General features: G+C 42.1%; 2 protein-coding genes across 2 annotated transcripts in view; one reads left to right on the plus strand and one right to left on the minus strand.

The window, feature by feature from the left end:
- CDC42SE2 (CDC42 small effector 2) overlaps window positions 1-18,898 on the minus strand; it is a 269,695-nt gene that overhangs the window by 143,427 nt on the left and 107,370 nt on the right. The gene's annotated exons all lie outside the window — the stretch shown is intronic.
- Window positions 1,803-5,477, plus strand: HINT1 (histidine triad nucleotide binding protein 1). The gene is made up of 3 exons (XM_065860994.2): window positions 1,803-1,981; window positions 4,265-4,369; window positions 5,140-5,477. Exons 1-3 carry the CDS (start codon window positions 1,871-1,873, stop codon window positions 5,302-5,304), a joined length of 381 nt encoding a protein of 126 aa, XP_065717066.1. The 5' UTR covers window positions 1,803-1,870; the 3' UTR covers window positions 5,305-5,477.

An 18,898-nucleotide genomic window follows, 5' to 3' on the forward strand; every position in this document is an offset into this window, starting at 1 on the left:
ACTATTACTAAATATTTTCAATATTTCAAATTTCCAAAATATCATCATTTTGGACTATGTACCTCATAACGAAACTTGATACATTGGCAGGAGAAATTATCATTACTCATATATCCATTTGCAGGAATATTTACTTCAGCTGTGAATGAATAAATTAAGTCCTCTGAAAAGGCCTTTGTGTATCCAAAACAATATAAAATTTGACATTTACGTAGTGAGACAAAAATATATGTTGACGTCAACTGTATGGAAAAAATGGTTTTGCTTTTTCAGAGAAACTTCTTATATTGTCTCTTTATGTCTTAACATGAAATATGCTTTCTAGACTGACTCCACAGCAGTCCCTGGAACTACTTAATGTACACTACCATGTACAGATGGAACTTGAATAAAGATTTATATGTTAAGCTGTTCCAGAGTCTATCTAGCTAGTAATATTCTTTAACAAAATGTTTAATTCCCGAGAATATAGGGCAATAACATTATTCACATATTTGCTTAATAACCATGTTTAGACAACAATAGAAAGCAAGTAAATTTGCCCTGAAGCATAAATTCTATCATTTTAGCCATCATACTCCAATACTATCTGTAGAAAATATACATGTCAAAATACATACAGTACCATCAAGTGAGGAACAGAATATCCTTCCAGTGTTCCATGAGCTTCATCAGGGCTTTGTTTAGGGTATCTCGAGATACATAATTTCAGAGTTATTACTAGATGTGTATGAAAAATTATGCTCTTTTTGTAACAAGTTTCAGTAAGCAAATATGGAACCATTTTAGGTTTAAACCACTTAGCAGCGTTTACTCCCTGCCTCCCTCCAGAATTTTCTTTCCTGCAAGATTTTTGTTGCAAGGCAAATTAATACATCTGTATTAAAATCTGCATAGACAAAGCTTGAGGGAAATCAGATTCAACCTATTTTAACCATGAAGGTTAGAAAAGGAAGCTTTTTTGTGACTCTTCTGGTTTTTTTTTTTTTTGTTGCTTTTTTCCCCCTGCTTTTTCATTTCTCCTGTTTTGTGACTGGTACCATATATATTGAAAAAAACATATTTATGCCTAGATGTGCAGCTGTTTAATAGTGTGCTGCCCTCTATGAGTTACAGCCAGGTCATAACTGATTTTGTATTTAGGAAATAGCTTATGTGTAGAATGGCTGACACATTAAACTGCCTGTGATTTCACCTCTGCAGGAGCCATCCTGGCGCTACCAGCACCCAACATCTCACACTAAACCCTATTTTACCACTGTACCCCGCAAAGTTTGGGGGCAGTGCCAATGTTTATAAATAAAGCGTCCTACTTGGCTCAGCCCAAGTCTCATCTTGATGGGCTGAAAGGCCTTGAGACACCAATGCAGTTTGCCTTGTGCTGTGTGCCAGGGACCACAGAGTTTTCACCTGGACACACTGCCAAAGCAAGCGGGGCCTCCAGGAGAAGATTCACAGCACGTTGCGTTTCTCCCGCAAAATTGTATGGAAAAGCTACAGGCACCTCCAAGAGAAGCAGCCACGTGGCTGCAGGGCACAGCCCCAAGAAATCACACAGATATCTGAGCTGGATTTGATGCGGCAATAAACAATATTTCGCTGCAACTGCCTCTCCTAAGACTCAACTGCCACCGCGAGTTTCGACTACACCTCATCCGCCGCCTTCAACTCAGATCCCTCCGCGACTCCGGATCAGCGAGGATGAACCAGCTAAGTGGGCGCGGACAAGCGAAAAAGACAAACGAAACTACCAATCGCGAGTTGTTCACGACCTGCCGCAGTCTATCGACCCAATGAGCGCTGCAGGGGGCGTAGCCGCGAGGGGAAGCGCGGCGCGACGGGCGGCGCACGGTGGGATCGGGCGGGCGCCATGGCTGATGAGATCAGCAAGGCGCAGGCCGCGCGCCCCGGCGGCGACACCATCTTTGGGAAGATCATCCGCAAGGAGATCCCCGCCAACATCATCTATGAGGACGAGCAGGTGCGGGCGGTGCGCAGCCGCCCGCCTTGGGGGTGCCGTTGAGGTGCTCGGGAGCGCGGCGGGGCGGGCGGGACAGACGTGGCCTCTCCGCAGCCTCCCGCGTTGGGCTCCTCCGGTGCGCGGCCCGACGGGCAAGGAGGCGGTTGCGGGGCTGCTGGCTCTGCCTCGGCCCCAGCCCGAGCCCCGCTCTGTCACCGGCCTGTATGTGGAGGAGGCCGCTGGCGTTCGCCGTGTCGCGGCCTTACGACACTGCAGGACCTGCGGGTTTTGCTGACGGGGTTTCTCACACTCGGCGTTGGAGAGTCGTGATGAAACTTTAGATTAAGCCCCCGCGGGGTTAATCCTTGTGCACTCCGGGTTTATGTGCCTGGAGTGCAGCATAAACAGCTGTTTCTGCGCGTCAGGAATACACATCTTGATACGCCTCCCAATAGCTTTAGGGAAGTTATACAGCTGTGCCTGCCAGCCTTTGGTTGTGAGCCTCTGAGAGGGATTATTAAAGAACTATAGAGAATTACAGCTTTTTTTTTTTTTTTTGCTCTTCACTGAAGTCTGTAACTAGTCATCCTGCAGGGTGCAGAAATAGGTTTCTGTGGTGAGGTGGGGACTGGTGGCATTCAGGGATGCTGGTGCATGGCAGCATGCTAGGAGCTCAGTGAAATGGTTAGCATATGAAAAAATGCAGCTGTTACCTCCAAGGCATAAACTAAACTAGCATCTAGTATAAGGCCTTTTTTTTTCTTTTTTTTTTTTCTTTTTTTAATTGAAATACTGAACAGTAGCAGGGACTTTTGCTTTTGAGATAAGGGATTATCTACAGACTCACAAGAGTTACTGTTTGTCTGATTTGTTTGCTTGAAAATTAGGCATAGCCTTTAACAGTGTTTTCTCGATAGATACAGAAATGTTGCAGCTGCCAACTAGTCTGAAGACCATTAGAAATTTTCATGCTTTCCAAAAATCATGCTTATGTTACTGCTCTGTGTTTATTGACAGTGTGCATTCTTTACCCAGATGAAAGCTACATTATGTTTTTCCTCAGTGGTGGTGGCTACAGCAGTGTAACCTGAGCACTGAGCTTGACTGAGAATCAAGCCATTGACCTTGATTGGTGGCTTGAGAACATATCATCCACTCTGACTGCTGTTAGTGCAGAATATTCTCTGGAAGAGTAGTTACCTGCAGCATCTCAGTTGATTTTCACCTTAAACTACACAGATATGTAGAACTGCTTTCAGAGTTTAGGTGGCCATAGTGGATGATTTTTAATTTGTTTTGCTGACTCTCTGGAGTTGATTGTAGAAGTTGCTGGAAATGTTACAAGAAGAAATGTAAGGAAGGATTTTAATAATTCACATTCAGAGAAAATGAGATACTAAAAAGTACAAAGTCTGTGTAGTTAAGCCTTATCATAGTTTTCTTAGTTGAATCTAAACTTGCAGGAAGGAAAGTTTGTTTACCATGTATGTACTCATGGACTTCCTGTGACTGTGTTTCTATTCAATGCTACTTCTGTTCTCTGTCCCATAGAAAATTATTTGCTGCTGGTTGTCTGCTCATTAAATTCTTTGACCCAATTTGACCATTTTTATTGTGCTGCTATGTGGACCACATACAGTAGAAAAACTGCTTACAAAATCATTAACTCAAAGATTTGTCTAATTAGGTGCAAATTAGTTTTATTCATCCCTGCGTTGCTTACCACCCTTCTCTGGTTGTAAGTAAAAAGCATTTCATCAGAGATTTAAAACTGGGCTCTATCTTTTAAAATATAGCTTAAAATAGGACAGATTGGAGGTATGCAAGATAAGGCATTGTTAATACGTAAAGTTTAGGCCTTTTGTCACCTTTGCTCTGAGCAAAGGGCACATTTCCTCTTGGGAGAATTAAAAAGCAGCGCAGTTGCATAGAAATTTCACTTTATTAATTCACAAATCCCTGAAAGCATCTAGGAAATACATATTTTGAAGAATGTAAGATATGTGTTTATAATTATGTGCCCTTTGTGGCATAACTCAACCAGTAGCTACCAGATGTTTTGTTGTTGAATGTGGTAGGTTGAGTCAGAGATGTCCCTTGGTTGGCAATGGCAGAGTGCGTGCTCAGCATGGGCATCTGCAGATGGTGGTGGTTGCAGTAGCAGCTCCTGATTCTGTGGTTGGCCATTTGCTTGAGGTATCTGATAATTTGCTTAAGTATGTATTTAGTGGGGAATATTGATTTACTTAGCCTCTTGCCTTTCTCTGAAGCAAATGATGTTTGAACTCTTTGCTCTTTCTCCAGTGCCTTGCGTTCCATGATATTTCACCCCAAGCTCCAACACATTTCCTAGTGATTCCTAAGAAGCCAATTGTCAGGTTATCTGAAGCAGAAGATTCTGATGAATCTGTAAGTACTCTAGAAACTTTCTGTACACCAAACTGTACCTCTAATTACTTCATAATTTGTTAGACTCTTCCTCTTTTCCCCTTGACATTTCAAAGAGGCAAATAGTTTTCTGATACTATGATCTTTTTTTCTGGCTTAGAAGGGGAATAGAGTTAAAAGTCTTCCAGTAAAAGCAGTGATAGAAAGCAAAATGTATTTCTGGGTATGTATTTGCAGTGCAAAATGCATTGCTGTTTTGGAGTGCAGTCTTGATGTCTTTTTTCATGATTTTCAGGCAGTAGTACTTGTATGTGGGCTTGGGGTTTTTTACAGGTCAGAGATGAAGAAAGGGAAGAGTCGCTGAGAGGTGGTGAAGTTTTCATTTGTAACTATAAACATCAAGTTAAAAATTTTTGTAAACCTTTATATGATAAAAGAAAATTTCCACCAGAATGATATGTGTTGCGTGAAGAAGTAATGGGTGGGTTTAACTGTGAGATTAATTTAGATTCTATGACACTTTTGTAGTCTGTTACTGTCTAGCTTGAAAAAAATCTATGGCTCTTTTAATTGCCCTATATTATGCATAGTCAGTCTTATAGCTTTTCTTGGGGAGTGTCAGTTGTAGGCAGAAAACAATTTGAAAAGCAGTGGTTGAATTTCTAAGGATCAGCTTACTGGCTTATCTGAATGGTTCTCTACTCTTCTTCCTTCTCTTCCTGCCCTCTCCCCTTTTTGTGTGTGTCCTGTTTGTTGTTGTTTTTTCTTTTTTTTTTTTTTTCTTCCTCCAGCTTCTTGGGCATTTAATGATTGTTGGCAAGAAGTGTGCTGCTAACCTGGGCCTGACCAATGGATACCGGATGGTTGTGAATGAAGGGCCTGAGGGTGGGCAATCTGTCTATCATGTACATCTCCATGTTCTGGGTGGTCGTCAGTTGGGCTGGCCACCTGGCTAACATTTTTACACCACAGGAATTTAACTGCATGCGTACAAGTTACCACCAAATAGATTTAATATGTTGCCCATCAACTAGCCACTGTTAATGTGTTTTTTTGAATGTGTGTCTATGGAGGGTAATAAACGCTCTGAAAAACATTCGCACAATAAAGATTTAGCATGTGGGAATCATCTCTGTGTGGTGTGCCTTACTGACTTGCTGATGGAAACAATTCTGCTAGTTAAAATGGGGTTCTCCAGCACTTATATATATAGTGTATTTCAGTCTGCTGTTAACAATCTTATGAGGCATTTGAAATCTGAAGATGCAACTACTTAGCAATCTTTCATGCCTTTTGGGAAGAAAACTTTTCAACTCTTTGAATGGGGTATGTAACTATTCGTAAAACCACTGTAGCCTACTGCTAACACTTTTTGAAAAAGTGTTGTACGTGAAATGCCGAACATGCTGTGCGAGGTCTGCATCAGTATGTTGCAATGTGTTGGAGACTGTTAATGGCTGCTTTATAAGGCCTCTTCGTTCCGATAAGAGGAGGTAAAACAATAGTGTTAATGGCAGCTGTGATAGTTCCGTATCACACTGGTCATTTGTTTCTACGTTGTGATTTTGATGGAATTGAGGACTTGAAATTAAAATATCCAACTGTGTATGTAGGGCCTTGTAAGATGCTCAAGGAATTTCATCTTGGCACATAAGCAGCATAATGTATGTATACATTTAAGATTCCAGATATTATTGGGTTGACTTTGTCCTGCAGTGAAAAGTAACTTCTTAATGTTGCTGCATACAGTTGTTCATGCAATACTGTAATTGAATCTCCAAGACAATGAATTTTCCAGAAGTTAATGTTAGAGATGTGTCTGCCAGTGTAAAAATAAAGCAACTCTTCTTTCTGTTAAATTGAGGAGTCCCAGCTAACTGTTTTTTGTGATGGAAGATACTTGTAAGCTTTTAGGCAGATGCCGTAAGAAACACCAGGGTGTATGTGAGCACCACTTCTCCAGAGTACAATTTTAACACCAAAGGTGTTAGGGAAAGAAATGTGGGAGTGTAAGAGGTGGACAGGTAAAGCCTTTATTTTTTTCTGAGAAGAAGAGGCATCTAGAGATTCAGAAGACAGAGATCACCTCTTTTCAGCTTGTCGTAAAAGTGAAAAAGAACTGGCAATCCTGCTCACATAGGCTAAAAAAGTGAGTATTATCCTGTTGGATGTTCTGTTTGTTGGAAACCCAGCAACACTTACAAAGATGTCACTGAGTAGGTTTGAGCTTGGTTAACTTGGTCTTAATTAACTTGGTTAAAACACAGCCTTACAGGAGAAAATACCCTGAAGAGGTGAAGGGTAAAGGGACAATAAGTGAGGATGGATCTCTAGTTCTTTGCCCCTTTGTCAGGAAGGATTTGTACTGTTGGTTTGGCTGAAGGTCAAGTACTAATTCCTATTTTACAACTGAGGTTTCAGTAGTGGAGAAGACTCACAGTTGAGAGTATTCTGAAACTGGTGTTTTGTTATAGTGGTAGCTGTGCTTCTGTCAAATTTTGTCAATGTAAAAGTCTGTGACTGTGAAGAAGATAGCAAATTCTCTAGAAACTTGATGAAACATCGCATTGATAGTGTATGTTGCTTGAAAAATGGAAACTAGATGTGGAAAAGCCCCACCCTACTGTCTCATAGTGGGGAGGAGGGAAGAGTGTTGTGCCTTGCTTGTGGCTTATGTTTAAAGCTCTCAGGGTCCTTGGAGTGTATCCTCTTGCAAAACAGGAACAATTTTGTCCATTCATTTGTAAAATGTACATTTGTGCTACAGATACTTTGTTTTTTTTTCTTCTCCAAGAGCAGGCAGTATTTAAATACTGTTTTACATCAGCAAGGAGGTGTGATCAGTGTTTGAGACCACAGCAGCTAGCACTTGCTGAAGCAGCTGGTTGGAGCCACAGTGTTTCAGTCTCTTAAAAGGTCACTTACTCTTGCAGAGTTAAGATAGTGGTATTCATCTGTGTGCCTCCGTTTTATTGTTACAGTAAGATCTAGACTACGTTGTATGTGGTATGGGTGGAATAACACCTCCAGAAGCTTCATTTCAGGAAGGAGAATGTCTGTGTGGAAAATGAGAGTTGAGGAAAAAAGAGAAACTAAACTGAATGTAGTGATTGAATGGGGTTATGCTGCAGTGAAAATCTCTGCCTATTTATGTTGTGTTAAGGCAGGAAGAGGGATATTCTCATGAAAGGCCCCTTCTGCTTTCTTGCGTGGCACTGGGAACTTGTGGTGTATTTCCGGTGTTGTTCTCTCTGGGTCTTTTGCTCAGTCCACAGGTGGAGGAATCTGGAGGTAAATATGTGTGGCTTCAGAGAGTGGTTGCTCCTCTCTGATTCAGCTCGGTGTTAGGGGTCTGTCTCTGTCAAATAACCCAATGCAAGCCAAGGAAGGCTTGTCACCTTGATTTGCGTCAGAGCTCATGCACCTGTGTATAACATCTTTGTAATAATGCACAGAGAGGAGGTTCCAGTAAGCTGTGGTGACAAACCTAACGTTACAGTACTTAAGTAGGTCTTTCTTTCTGTATGTAGCCTGTTGATTAGAACAAAATCAATGATTAGGTTGCAAATGACACTACTGCTTATTGATAATGCTCATTCTTTTTTTCTTTACAATAATTTCTGAAAAAGGGTTTAACTTGATTTAATTTTTCGTCCAAAAACTTTACCCGGTGAATTGTGTCTGGATCTCAATTTAGTGAGAACACTTGGGTTTATCCTTGGTGTTATTCATTAGCTCATCACTACCTTTTTTTATAATTAGAAAAACCTAATTCAGTTCTTAGTATTGGGACTTTTTTATCATTTAACAACGCAGTGGTGTCCACAAAATTGCTTCTGCTTTTATTCACAGTAGAGCAAACAGCATTTGCTTTTCCAGCTGTGAGATAGAAACATTCAAGTTTTGAATCAAAAGATGTGAAGTAAGTGGAAGGCATGGTACAATTCACTTTTTGCTATGAGGCACCACTCTGGATTGCATCTTGGTCTCCCTGGAGACTCTGATTGTCATTAAATCACAAGCTAGCCTGGGGCCTTCTGTTATTTCTGCACAAACAGAAAGGGAATTTCAGCTCTGTGGCCAAACAAGATGCATGGTGATTGTAGTTCAGTGTTTAGGATGCTTACTTATATCCAATGAAGCTTAGCTAAGAGAATTGTGGAAAACCTGTCATCCTGGTCTCAGAAGAGTTGTTAAACACCAGCATGAGGGTCAGACTGATGTGATTGTTTTACAGAGGATTCTGGCAACACAAGAAGGTAGAATTATATTCCTGTGTTTTAAACTCAAGTTTTCTGTCCTGTAGTAAAGACATATGGGATATGGTATGCTGACTACTTTAAATGCAAAATACAGAATGCAAGGGTAGACATTTTGTAATAATTGGAATTTTCCTTCAGACAGCTTTTCTTAAATAGAATAACAACAAAAAGTTCTGACTGTGTTTTATAACTGTCCTGATCTTGTTGGGGGAGAAGGGGATATGTGGAGTCTGTGTGTGTATGTGCGTGTGTGAGGTATGCTGTAAAAAGGCTTAGCACCCTCACCTTCTTTGTAAAAAAATATGGTAAACATGTAAAACAGCTTGGTTCCTTGCACATTTAAGCACTTGCAGGGCAAGGGTATTACTTTGTCTGGGTTTTTTGGATATGGATGAGATACCTATCTGTATCATCTTTATTGTTGTTATACTCAGAGGTGAATGAGAGGCCATGTACATTACAGAAGCCATCTGCATAAATAGAAGGATGTGCCGTCTATTGTAGAGGAATAAAAAATCATGTTTATGAAACTGTTTGAGACCTTCGTGTGGGTACATTTACCTTTGTAAGAGGTTTTTGTTTGGACTGTATTTATGATTAGTAGTAGCACTTCATCAATGCGTTGCGAAAGTGATTTCCTGAGTTCATCCCGTGTATTACTGCAGGAAAAGATGAAGTGTGTAGCGGAACAATGATCCTCATCTTCAGAGAATGAACTTCAGCTTCTTGAGTGAGCTTGTAGATGGGATCCCATGCGAGGCAACTGTGGAGAGTAGAGTCCCAAGACAGCTTTTTGATTGTCAATAATGGCCTACTTAAGGCATAGGAATTGCATGTTTTGAAGTTCACACGCTGAGGTGATGTGGCAGGAGGTCCACATGGCTGAATGGAGAGCTGTGATTGAATTCAAGTGCGGAAGGCGCTTGTGCATAGGTGGAAGTGGGGATGGGCTACATGAAAGACATAAGCATTGTTCAGATGGAGTAGAAGAGGCAAGCTCACCTGAAGTTGAAATTTTTGTTGGATGAAAAGGACACAGCTGCCTGAGCAGCAGGAGTGGACTAAGGAACATGTAGACCTGCTGAAGAAATGGGTGGTAGGTCTCATGAGAAAGGAAATAGAAAATCTTGAGTTACTCAACATCTTTTCTTGCTTTTTGTCTACTGGCAAGGTCTGCTGTGAGGTCTCCTAGATCTAGGTGGTTAGAGGCCAAGTTTGGGGCATGGTAAAAGAAGATTGAATTAGGGACTTCTTAAGCAACCTAGACATACACAGAATTTCGTGGCATTGAGTGAGATGCATCCAGTGCTACTGAGGGAATGTCGTTGTGAAGCCTCTCTGTGTGATATTTGAAAAGACATGGTACCTGAGTGAAGTACCTTATGACTGGAGGAGGCAAGCATTACAGCTATCCTGAAGAATGCTAAGGTGGACTTGGAGAACTTCAAGCCAGTCAGCGTAATTGAAGTCTCCAGGAAGATAATGGAGCTGTTCTTCCTGGAAGCCATTTCCAGGCACATCAGGAGAAGGTGATTTGGAATAGCAGGCACAGATTTACTTGGCCAAGTTGTACCTGACCAACTTGATTTCCATGTACAAGGATATGATTAACAGTATGAGTGTGGGAAGAGCAAAACTTCTTACACAGCCTCTTTTTATCCAAAGTTGAGAAACATGCACTGATTTGGCAGATTACCAGGTGAGTGGAAAACTGACTGGACCGGTAGGCTCAAAGAGTAGGAGTTCAGATAGTGGCTGGTTAGGCATGGCCTTCTTCAAGGCTTTATCATACTGATGCTAACATTTAATGTCTTCATCAGTCATCCAGAAAATAGGAGGAGTACACCCTTAAGAAGACCGCAGATGACACCAAATTGGAGAGGGGAATGGCTGATAAGCTGGAGGTCAGGGGTCATATTCAGAGCTACTTCAACAGGTTGTAGAGGTGGACTGATGGGGACCTTTTGAAGTTCTTTTTTTTTCAGGTTCAGACTTCCTACACTTGGAAGGGACCAGCCTCCTGTAACAAGTGCACTAGGGACTGATGGCTAGAGAGCTGCCACGCAAAGAAGAATCTGGGAGACAGCAAGTTGAACAACATGCCATTGTAGCAATGAAGGCCAAGCCCACTCTGGGCATCATTAGCAGCATCTGAACTGGGGGAATTAATCAACCCTCTCAATTCATTACTTGTAAGATAGCATCTGTAATGCTCTCTGCAGTTTTGGGCTCACCAGTACAAGGAAGATGCAGACATCTAGAACTACAGGCCTGTCAGCCTGACCTTGGTGCCTGGCAGGGTTATAGAGCAGATCATCCTAAATGCAATCACACAGCACCTTCAGGATGGACAAGGGATCAGACCCAGCAAGCGTGGGTTTAGGAGGGGGAGGTCCTGTCTGACCAGCCTGATCTCCTTTTATAATCAGGTGACCCACCTGGTGGATGAGGGGAAAGCTGTAGACGTGGTCTATCTAGACTTCAGCGAAGCCTTTGACACTGTCTCCCATAGTATACTCCTTCAAAATCTGGTAGCCCATGGCTTGGACAATTGCACACTCTGCTGGGTTAAGAACTGGCTGGAGGGCCGGACCCAGAGGGTGGTGGTGAATGGGGCTGCATCTAGCTGGCGTCCCGTCACTAGTGGTGTCCCACAGGGATCAGTGTTGGGTCCAGTCCTGTTTAACATCTTTATTGATGATTTAGATGAGGGGATTGAGACTGTCATCAGCAAGTTTGCTGATGACACCAAGTTGGGAGGGGGTGTTGACCTGTTGGAAGGCAGGAGGGCTCTACAGAGAAATCTGGATAGACTGGAAAAATGGGCTGATTCCAATGGGATGAAGTTCAACGGTCCTGCAGTTTGGCCACAACAACCCCCTGCAGAGCTACAGGCTGGGCACATAGTGGCTGGAGAGCAGTGAGGCAGAAAGGGACCTGGGGGTACTAGTTGACAGGAAGCTAAACATGAGCCAACAGTGTGCCCAGGTGGCATAGAAGGCCAATGGTATCCTGTCCTGTATCAAAAATGGCGTGGTCAGCAGGACAAGGGAAGTGATCCTTGCCCTGTACTCTGCATTGGTGAGGCCACACCTGGAGTATTGTGTACAGTTCTGGGCCCCTCAGTTCAGGAAAGATATTGAAGTGCTGGAGTGTTCTCCCAGAGAAGAGCAACAAGACTGGTGAAGGGACTCGAACACAAGACCTATGGGGAGAGGCTGAGGGAGCTGCGGTTGTTTAGAGAAGAGGAGCCTTAGAGGTGACCTCATCACTCTCTATAACTACCTGAAGGGAAGTTATAGCCAGGTGGGGATTGGTCTGTTCTCCCAGGCAGTTAGCAATAGGACAAGAGGGCATGGGCTTAAACTCTGCCAGGGGAAATTTAGGCTGGATATTAGAAAGAAATTATTTCCAGAGAGAGTGGTCAGGCATTGGAATGGCCTGCCCAGGGAGGTGGTGGACTCACCGTCCCTGGAGGTTTTTAAGCTGAGATTGGACATGGCACTTAGGGTTGGACTTGATGATCCCTGAGGTCTTTTCCAACCCAGTCGATTCTGTGATTCTGTGATGCTGTGTGGCATGCTGGAAGGAGTCTAGTGGTGAGCCACTGAGATGGAGGCTGGAGCCCATGAATCTCTGCATCTGAGTCTTGAGGGAATTGACTGATGTAGTTGCCAAACCACTCTCCATGACATATGAGAAGTCATGACAGTCACGTGAAGTTCCTGGTGACTGGAAAAAGAGAAACATCACACTCATTTTTAAAAAGGGTAGAGAGAAGGACCCTGTGAGCTACCAGCCTGTCAGCCTCACATCTGTGCCTGGGAAGATCATGAAACAGATCCTCCGGGAAGCTATGCTAAGGCACATGGAGGGCAGGGACGTGATTTGAGACAGCTAGCATAGCTTCACCAAGGGCAAGTCCTGCCTGACAAACCTAATGGTCTTCTATGACAGAGTAACAACATCAGTGGACTAAGGAAGTGTGTACACATACGCAGGCACGACATGGGAAGAGCCAGAGGCCACGAATGCATTTGCAAAGAGCAAGTTTTTTTTTTGTTAGTTACCTCTCTACTGGGGGATCTCTGAAGCCACACCTAAGCTCCCAGGCAGAGATGACACCAACGGGGATGCAAGTACTGGTCAGTTCAATCCTGCTGGAAGATCACCAGGCCTGCTGAGCTTGCGCATATTTCAAGGCTTCAGGCAGGTGCAGCCCTCCGCTCTTTCTCACAACAAAGCAGGAATCTCAGACATAGAGATGAGGTGCCTAGAGTTTCTCACAGGTCTATGTTATCTAACATGGAGGTTCTACTCATGAAGCATAGAAGGTCAGTAAAAGAATTAGTGTGATGCATGTGCTTTTTCTACAAACGGATGCAAGTCACTTGAGTTTATTTACATTTAACTAATCTCCTCGCCAAATCTTCCACTATATCCCCATACAGAAGGGCTACTGATGTTGTCTGTCTGGACTTCTATAAAACATTAGATGTGGTCTCATACAACATCTGCTCTCTAAATTGGAGAGGTGTGGATTTGGTGGGTGGACTGTCTGGTGGATGAGGAACTGGCTGGGTGGTTGCACCCAGAGTGTGGTGGTCAATGGCACAATGTCTGGATGAACACTGGTAACAAGTGATGTGACTCAGGGGTCCATACTGGGACCGGTACTATTTAATATCTTCATCAATGACATAGACATTGGGAGTGAGCGCAACCTCAGCAAGTTTGCAGATGACATAAAGCTGAGTGGTGCAGTCGACACTCCTGAGGGACAGAATGCCACCCAGAGGGACCTGGAAAAGCTTGAGAAGTGGGCCCATGTGAACCTCATGAGGTTCAGCAAGGCCAAGTGCAAGGTCCTGCAGCTGGGCTTGGGCAACCTCCAGTATCAATACAGGCTGGGTGATGGAGGCATTGAGAACAGCCCTGCAGAGGAGGACTTGGGGGTACTGGTGAATGAAAGATTGGACATGAGCCGGCAACGTGCACTTGCAGCTGTTGCCTTTTACTGCAGGGTGACAATAAATCATGGCAGACCTTCTCTGTTAACTCACCCACCCTCCCCACTAGGAAAGGTAAAAGGAGGAAAAGGGAGAGAGACTTACAAGTTGGAAAAAATTAAAAACGCTTTACTAATACTAACAATAAATAGAGAAAATAACACAAACTATACAAAAGTGACCTTGAATTTCCCAAAGCTGCCCGTGGCAGGGCTGGTGTTGCTCCAGTGGCTGCAGGGCAGGCACCCAGAAGTCCTGGGCTGGACTCCGCAGTAAACTGGTACTGGACTCAGGGATGCAGGGTCTGGAACCAATCTCAGAATGCAGACATGACAGGCAGGGTCCTCTTCAGATGCTGGCCATCGTCGAAGAGAAAGAGACCCTCGTGATCTCCCACTTTTATAGGGTGTGTGACGTGTATGGGATTAAATACTTAGTTGGTCAGTTTTAGTCACCTGTTCTGTGTGCCCCTGCTTGCAAGTAAGCCCCTCTCACCTATGGGATGTGCGAAATTTATCAGTAACCTTGACTGCCATAGCAATAAGTCTATGCCTGTGGCTCTTCTGCATACCGTTGCTACCATTATCAGCTCCAAAGTGAACTGTGTCTGAAAAAACATGCAGCCAGATTCAGAAAAGTGCAGTTACTCAGAAGAACTTAGCTGAAAGGAAAATTCACTGAAAGAGAAACTGGTCTTGTTTTAAACAAAACCAGGACAACAGCCCAGAAGGCCTATTGTATCCTGGGCTGCATCACGGCCAGCAGGTTGAGGGCCATGATTCTGCTCAGAGGAGAATTCTGAGAATTCTGCTCAGAGGGGTCTCTCTGCTGAGACCCCACCTGGAGTCCTGTGTCCAGCTCTGGAGCCCTCAGTACAGGAAAGACATGGACTTGTTGGAGAGGGTGTAGAGGAGGCCACCAAGATGATCAGAGGGCTGGAACAGCTCTCCTGTGAGGACAGACTGAGAGAAGAGAAGGCTTCATGAAGACCTTATTGCGGCTTTTCAGTATGTAAAAGGAACCTGTAAGAAAGATGAGGACAAGCTTTTTAGAAGGGCACGTTACAGCAATACAAGGGGTAATGATTTTAAACTAAAAGAGGTGATTCAGGCTAGACATGAGGAAGAAATTTTTTACAATGAGGGTGGTGAAACACTGGCAGTCTGCCCATAGGGGTGGTAGATGCCCCATCTGTGGAGACATTCAAGGCCAGGCTGGATGGGCCTCTGAGCAACCTGCTGTAGTTGAAGATGTTCCTGCTTATTGCAGGGAGGTTGCACTAGATGGCTTTTGAGGGTCCCTTACAATCCAAACTATTCTGTGATATATAGAGAGACTCTGAAAAACTGCGTTGTTTTGTCTTGAAGAAGGGATGGCGTGGAGGGTGCTTTCTAGTTTATGTTTTCAGCGATCTAATGGGTGATAGTAGAGAAGACAGGTTCCTGGAAGTGCAGAGGGAAAGGATGAGAAGCAGTGGGCTAATATTGCAGGAGAAGAAATTCTGAATAGATGTTAGGAAAAAGTTGTTCACGGTGAGTAGGGGTCAAATGCTGAAGCAGGTTGTTTTGAGAGACTGTGGGCTCTTCATCCTTGGAGATGGAGCTTGACTAGAGAAGCCCCTGAGCAATGTGGACCTGACCTCAAAGTTGGCTCTCATCTGAGCAGTAAAGTGGAGTATGCAGTCTCCAGTGCTGGAGAGAAAGAGAAGGTCCCTTCCAACGTTCTTCTATGGTTCCATTAGCAGCAGCGTAAATGTGTTAAAAGATTTACAATGAAGTGATGGAAAGAGAGCCACAAGGCAAAAAAGCAAAAGGCAAAATTGCAGAACTGAAATAAAAAGTGTATGAGAGAGGAGTCATCTGTATTTGAAGTCCTGTGGTTTTGAAAGTGTAAATTTGCATAGATAAGACTTTATGTTTGTGTAGAATTTATGACATCTTACTCCTTTTGTTTTGAGACTGGGAGAAAAGCCATATGAAGCTGCTCTTTGTTAGCCACAATTAATTAGAAATCAGTCTCTGGAAACTACAGGATGTTTCAAAAAGATGGCCCCCAAGACCCTCAGACATTACAGACATTATTTTCTTGTGGGGGTACATCAAATACCATGTTTTTATGCTACCATTACAGACTAATCTGGATGAGCTAAAAAACAGAATCACAGCAGCGGTGACCTCAGTGGAAGAAGACACTTGGAGAGGCATTTAGGACAAATTCAACTATCGTCTTGATTTTGTCTGTACAACAGGTGGATGGAACATAGAACATTTATAAAAAGGTTACTGAAACTTGATTATTCATTAAACCATTTGTAAGTTTTCATGTAATTGTAGCGTGTTACCATTGTGAAATATACTGCTTTGAAATTGGATCCATCTTTTTGATGGACCGTATTAATCAGAATGTGGAATACACTTACTTCAAACACCAAAGGAAAAGAAATGGAGAAAAAGAAAATCAGAGCTGTTATGAACAGACTGCATTTTCTGTCTTGAAAAATGCATGATTGTTTCTTGCTTACAGGACATAAATACTAAGAGAATGTGGATAATGTCCCCTGTCCCCTTTCTATCCCCTGATGGACTGCAACTATCTTGGGAGGTCAATCAGTCACTGTTAATCCCCGTGTGAGCTCAGACAATAGTGCAATTTTCAACCTTGTTACCCGTAAATGAGCATGCTCTCATTTTCTCAGCTGATAGACCTGATATTCACACAGATAATGTTGATAAAGTCAGATAATTAGTGATAGTGACTTAAAAAAAACAAACAAAAGACAAACCTAAAATGGTGCAACTTGCAGTCTACCTAAAATTTTCATTTTATAAAATATTTTGAGAGTTGTGTGAGCTGGTGGCCATCTCAAATGCTTGCTTGATTTAAAATATACGCATAATATGTACATGTGTTACTTGGCTTAAAAAAGAAAGCAAAATGTAATGTAAACGAGTTCTTGTTTGCCTTTATACAGAGGTGTCTGGACCTTTGTCGGCTGCACAGCAATCCCAGCGGACTGCTGTTTGGATAGCAAGAGGCCAGTTCTGTGCTGCCTGCCAGATTGCCTGCATCAAAGAGAACCACAACATTTCTGCTGCCAAGTCAGGTCAAAAGCTTTTACAAGAGAAGCAGATTTTGAAATAAAAACTTTTGGTCAGATTCATGTGTTTAAGACGTTCTACCTGATGTTCTTGTCCTCTTGTGTAGCTGCATACATTTAATATGATGAGTTATCGAAATTGTTATTTTTTAATACGAAAAAATGATGAATGAGTGTCTACATGTGGTTAAAAAGGTAGATTCTTATGTAGTTTTGTTTTACAGTACTTTTATAATAAACTTTTAAAAAATATGCATGAAGAAGTATCAGTACATAATTTAAATGTGAAAAGATACAAAGCATATATATTGATGTTGTATTAATGATAAGCTGTCTGGGAGTAGTTGCAGCCAAACAAAAAACTGTTCTGTTAGTGTGGTAGTCAAACTTCAGCCCCCAAACTTCAGGTTGAATCTTAGTCTTCCCATGTTTTCTTGTATCTAGAATATTTAGGAAAGCTTACTACTACTTTGCTTATGTTTATGAAAAAGTGGAAACAAAGGTGTATACCCGATGTGAATATACAGATGGTTGCTATTGTGATGTAATCGCAGGATAAGTTAATATTTCGTGTGTTTTCTGGATTTTTCTTTTTTTTGAACTTCTGATTCAGGAGAACACGTAGTGTACCTGGATTAAGGAATTGAAAAATTGCAGTAGTTGGTGGGTGCAGGTATTTCAAACATTCTTCACTGTCCTGAAGGAATTGATCTGTGACTGTTCCCTGGCTAACCTAGTCACTTGCGGCCAGCCATTAAAATTCTACGTCTTTTCCTGCCCCAAACAAAGTAAGTTATTGCTGGCTAGCCCTACATTATGGTCAGCCTGAACTTTATTGGAGTTCCCATTGTGAAAAACACTGGGATAGATTTAAAAACAAAGTAACTTTTCATCAGTCTTTCACAAGGATATATTTTATTAGCTGCTTATCTTGAGCTGTTAAGACTTATGAAATGAACTGCATCTGATGTGTTTCAAAGGTAACGTGGCAAAATGAGGTAAAAAATAAATACATTATAAAAATGAATACCTTGCAAATGGAACAATGTCTAACTGAACAAAATAGAATAAGAAAGATGGGGAATAATCACGAATCTAAGAATTAGGTAGTGTAATGAAAAAGAAGGTGAATTTCAAGACAGATAAGAGGATGATGGGAAATCAGGACTGAGAGACAGGAGATTAAACAAATATAGCTTACTGAACTTGACTTCCAGTCAAGATGTTAGAAGATTACAATAAGTATAATTTTATGTATGTTTTATTGAAGCACTTTTCAAAAGCTCTTAACAAAATTTTGCCTTTGTCATTTACACAGGCTTGAGTTGGAACTCTCTGAGCACTTCTAAAAATTCCTTATGGCCTGTCTGGCCACACTAGGACATATTAAAATATAAAATTCTTGTGGTAGTGAAAAACACATTGGTTCCCAATGAAAGACATCCTGATTCTAGTGCGTACTCTATAATTGAAATAATGTGTAGTTTGGCAAGTGGGTAGAACGAAAAATGCCACACCCAGGTATCCAGAGTGAAATATCGCTGTCTCTTTGTTACAAACTGGCCTTCTGTCTTTTCAATTAGAGAATAATCTATTCAAAAGGCAGATTGAATTTCTGAGCAAATTTTCCTAAATGTGCTTCCTAGGTCGGACCACTTGAGGGCAGCGTCAGGCTATTGTTAAATTCAGCCTCTGGTGTTTCAACAGGGGCCTGCCGTGTGAAGGCTTTTCACTTCATCGTAACGAAATGTGAATGCTAATATAAAGACTTGTAAAAATAAGTGATTCAGCTTTTAACTGGCTTCTTCTATGATGCACAAAATTTATTGTTCGCAGAACAACATGCATCAGTTCAGCATGGTTGATGTAGTTAGATATCCTCTTCCAGAGTTTTAGCTTTTAATTAATGCATGATACAATCTTAAGAGCTGCTGTGTGATAGTTCAGAAAAAAATCTTGCTGGTGCTCTTGTGCATCATACATTTATTGTCCTTGAGAATTTGTCGTGTACACTTATGTTTATATGAATCTGATATCTTATGGAGGGTCTTTCCGAGAATTACCAATGCAAGTGGTATCAAAATTATCTTTGTTTCATGTTTTGGAGGTGGACTGTGTAAAAACTTGCCTTGATATCCAATAAATTGTCACTGCACGCACATAAAACATAGCTGGTTACATA

This window comes from Patagioenas fasciata, chromosome Z (assembly GCF_037038585.1).
Source record: "Patagioenas fasciata isolate bPatFas1 chromosome Z, bPatFas1.hap1, whole genome shotgun sequence".
Lineage (NCBI taxonomy): Eukaryota > Metazoa > Chordata > Aves > Columbiformes > Columbidae > Patagioenas > Patagioenas fasciata.